At 33.1% G+C, this 2,913-nt stretch overlaps 1 protein-coding gene across 1 annotated transcript in view; it reads left to right on the plus strand.

Annotated features, from left to right (window-relative positions):
• The window catches only part of LOC107743702 (patatin-like phospholipase domain-containing protein 2), a 10,677-nt gene that overhangs the window by 1,947 nt on the left and 5,817 nt on the right, over positions 1-2,913 (plus strand). The window contains exons 3-4 of the mRNA XM_016557089.1: positions 493-558; positions 2,255-2,464. Of these exons, the coding sequence (XP_016412575.1) occupies positions 493-558; positions 2,255-2,464 (276 nt within the window). The remainder of the gene's footprint in view (positions 1-492; positions 559-2,254; positions 2,465-2,913) is intronic.

The following is a 2,913-nucleotide window of genomic DNA, read 5'->3' on the forward strand; positions in this document are numbered from 1 at the left end:
GTTTGCTTTAGCTCAGTGTTGTTGTTGTTAACTAAGTTATTTATTAAAAAATAATCTATTGAAAATAGTGTTTTGTTAATTGAAATAAGGCAGAAATAAAATCAAATAAAACCTATTCAATGAAAAAAATCTAATTAAAAACTTAAATGAAAATTAGAAGTGTTGATTTGGCAACTAACTGAATAAAAATATATGTTTAAGTTGAAGTACTAAAATGGCTAAAACTGAAAGAAAAATAAATGAAAGCTAAATAGAAATATTTTTTAAAAAGTAATAAAAAATGACAATAGCACATAACAAAATATACACATAACTACACATAGCTAAACATAACATAAACTAAAATGAAAAAAAAAAATACTAATAAGTTACTAATAACTAATTACTATTAAATATTAATAAAAAACTGTAATACTATATAAATAGTACTAAAATAACACTGTATTCACTTTCTCTCTCTGTTTTCACTTGATATTTTTTCTTCATTTCCAGGCTCTTATTTGCAGCTGTTTCATTCCTGTATATTGTGGTTTAATCCCTCCTGCCTTCCGTGGTGTGGTAAGTATTAAAGTTCATAACTTTAATGATGTGATATCATTTTTTAACCTGAGCCATTCCAAGAGGCATTGTATGAGGAGACACGGCTGGAAAGTTGGATTTATTTCACATGGGAGAATTAGGATATTGCAACAAGAGTTCATTGCACTTACTTCAAAGAATTCAGTCACTGGGGCACACTGAACTAACACTGGCCTCAATAAGAGAATTAAATATGCTTATGGTTTTGATCAAGATTTTCTTGAAGAACTGTTACTCAGTGTGTCTGAATAAACCCAGCCTCATCCCCATAGCCTGTACATTGTGCACTTGTTCTTTAGAAAGGGGAGGAGACATCAGTGTACAGTATAGAAATAGCTGAGAGGCCAAACAGTTCAAATAAAGGTTCAGCTCTGTTTGTATTAACATTTACAACCCAGTGCTGTTCATTATTTGGTTATTACATGGAATAATTGTTTCTTTACGTTCCTCAACTTTATTCGGTAATACAGATGATACTGTATTCATACACATGCCAGTTACTAATCATGACTTGCATTGAAAAATTAACCCAGATTAATGAATCTATCAAAACTTTAAGTAGATTAAGCTGTGGCTAAAGTGATTAATTGAGGAGAGTTTGGCTGTGAAGTTGACCTATTAAAGGGGTCATATGATGCTATTTTAAAGATCATTATTTTGTGTATTTGGTGTAACAGAATATGTTGACATGCTTTAATGTTCAAAAAACACATTCTTTTTCAAATACTGTACATTAGGTCCTCTATGCCCCGCCTCTCTCAAACGCTTAGTTTTCAACAAAGTCCCCTCCTTTGACAAGGCGGCATTATGCTAATATTTCCACATAGTGACGTAGATATGTGGGGGCGTGTTAGAACGAGCCGTTTTAGGTAGGTGTGGCTGACTCTTAACTTTTATAAAGAATATCTCTTTGGATTTGAGACTTTAGTCTTTGCAACTTTACAGATCTTCTTTATGCACCAAGAGCTTGTAACACTCCAAAGAGAAAGGAAAACTTGAAATCGCATCATATGACCCCTTTAAAGGACAAATAAAGGCTGTTATGCAAGTCTTTTGGTCTGATCACACCACCACTTACTGCTGGTCAGTCCTGAATCAGCCCACCCTCAACTGAGCCACTCTGTCATTTGCAATAGCCTGCAAATCCCAATTGACTCATTACAAACAATACATTCCCATCCTTCAGGGATCAAGAAAGTATTGCTGTCTGGCTAGCTATCATTTAATCACTAGAAAGGCCGGATGGTTTAAGATGGATGTGTGGTTATATATTTTTTAATATTTTAAATATTATAAATTTAATATTTAAAAATTACAAATGAAAAAAGTGGGTCTTTAAGCTCTTTTATTTAAAAACATTTGTGTGCCTTTGAAACTTGAAAAGAACAGTAGAAGAGAGGCAAAGTAAATGTTTGTGGGTAATCTTGACATACTATGCTAAAATTCTTTTAAGCTATTATTATATTGTATATTAATAGAGACTGCATGTAATATTTGTTATATATATATATATATATATATATATATAAACCTACATAAAATACATATAAGAAGATAGATAGATAGATAGATAATATAATCATGTAATATAATTATAATAATATAATTTTTACTTCATTCTCAATTATCAGTGAAACTTAAAAGTTCATATTTCTCACTTTTTCTTTCTCATCAGCGTTATGTGGATGGTGGGATCAGTGATAATCTTCCCCAGTCTGAGATGAAGAACACCATCACCGTTTCTCCATTCTCAGGAGAGAGTGACATCTGTCCAAAAGACAATTCCACCAGCTTCCACGAACTGCGTTTCACAAACACCAGCATACAAGTCAATCTAGACAACATGTACAGACTGAGCAAAGCTTTGTTTCCCCCAGAGCCTAAAGTAAGAACACCAAACACATTCACATGCCTAAGTGAAGTAAGAGTGGTATGCATGAGCTGCAGTGCAGTTACACAATCACTGTCTTTATTTTGCCTTTGAGAAACCTGCTGTTAAATGCCTCATGTTTATTTGTCTGTCCTTAAGCCCTTCAAACTGAATTATTTGCTGTCAGATTAGGATCTCACTTGACGGATCTTTCAGATAATTTCATTTATTTTATCTACCTTATTTTTCCCGTAAGAACGGGTGCGGCCATTTGTCAATTTTATGTGTCCGGCTTCCGGTCTCATCCGCTTCCAGCTATATTTAGCTGTACAAAACAGCTCGTTTTGCTGCTTGATATTGCAAACTGGTGTGTCTTACCGTATTATTTGAATGTATTATCTTAATTATGAACACACTGGTTTGTAGTGCAAACAGTTTTACCGTTTATTATTCTTCTCGTTATT

This window comes from Sinocyclocheilus rhinocerous, unplaced genomic scaffold (assembly GCF_001515625.1).
Source record: "Sinocyclocheilus rhinocerous isolate Xijiao unplaced genomic scaffold, SAMN03320098_v1.1 scaffold551, whole genome shotgun sequence".
NCBI lineage: Eukaryota > Metazoa > Chordata > Actinopteri > Cypriniformes > Cyprinidae > Sinocyclocheilus > Sinocyclocheilus rhinocerous.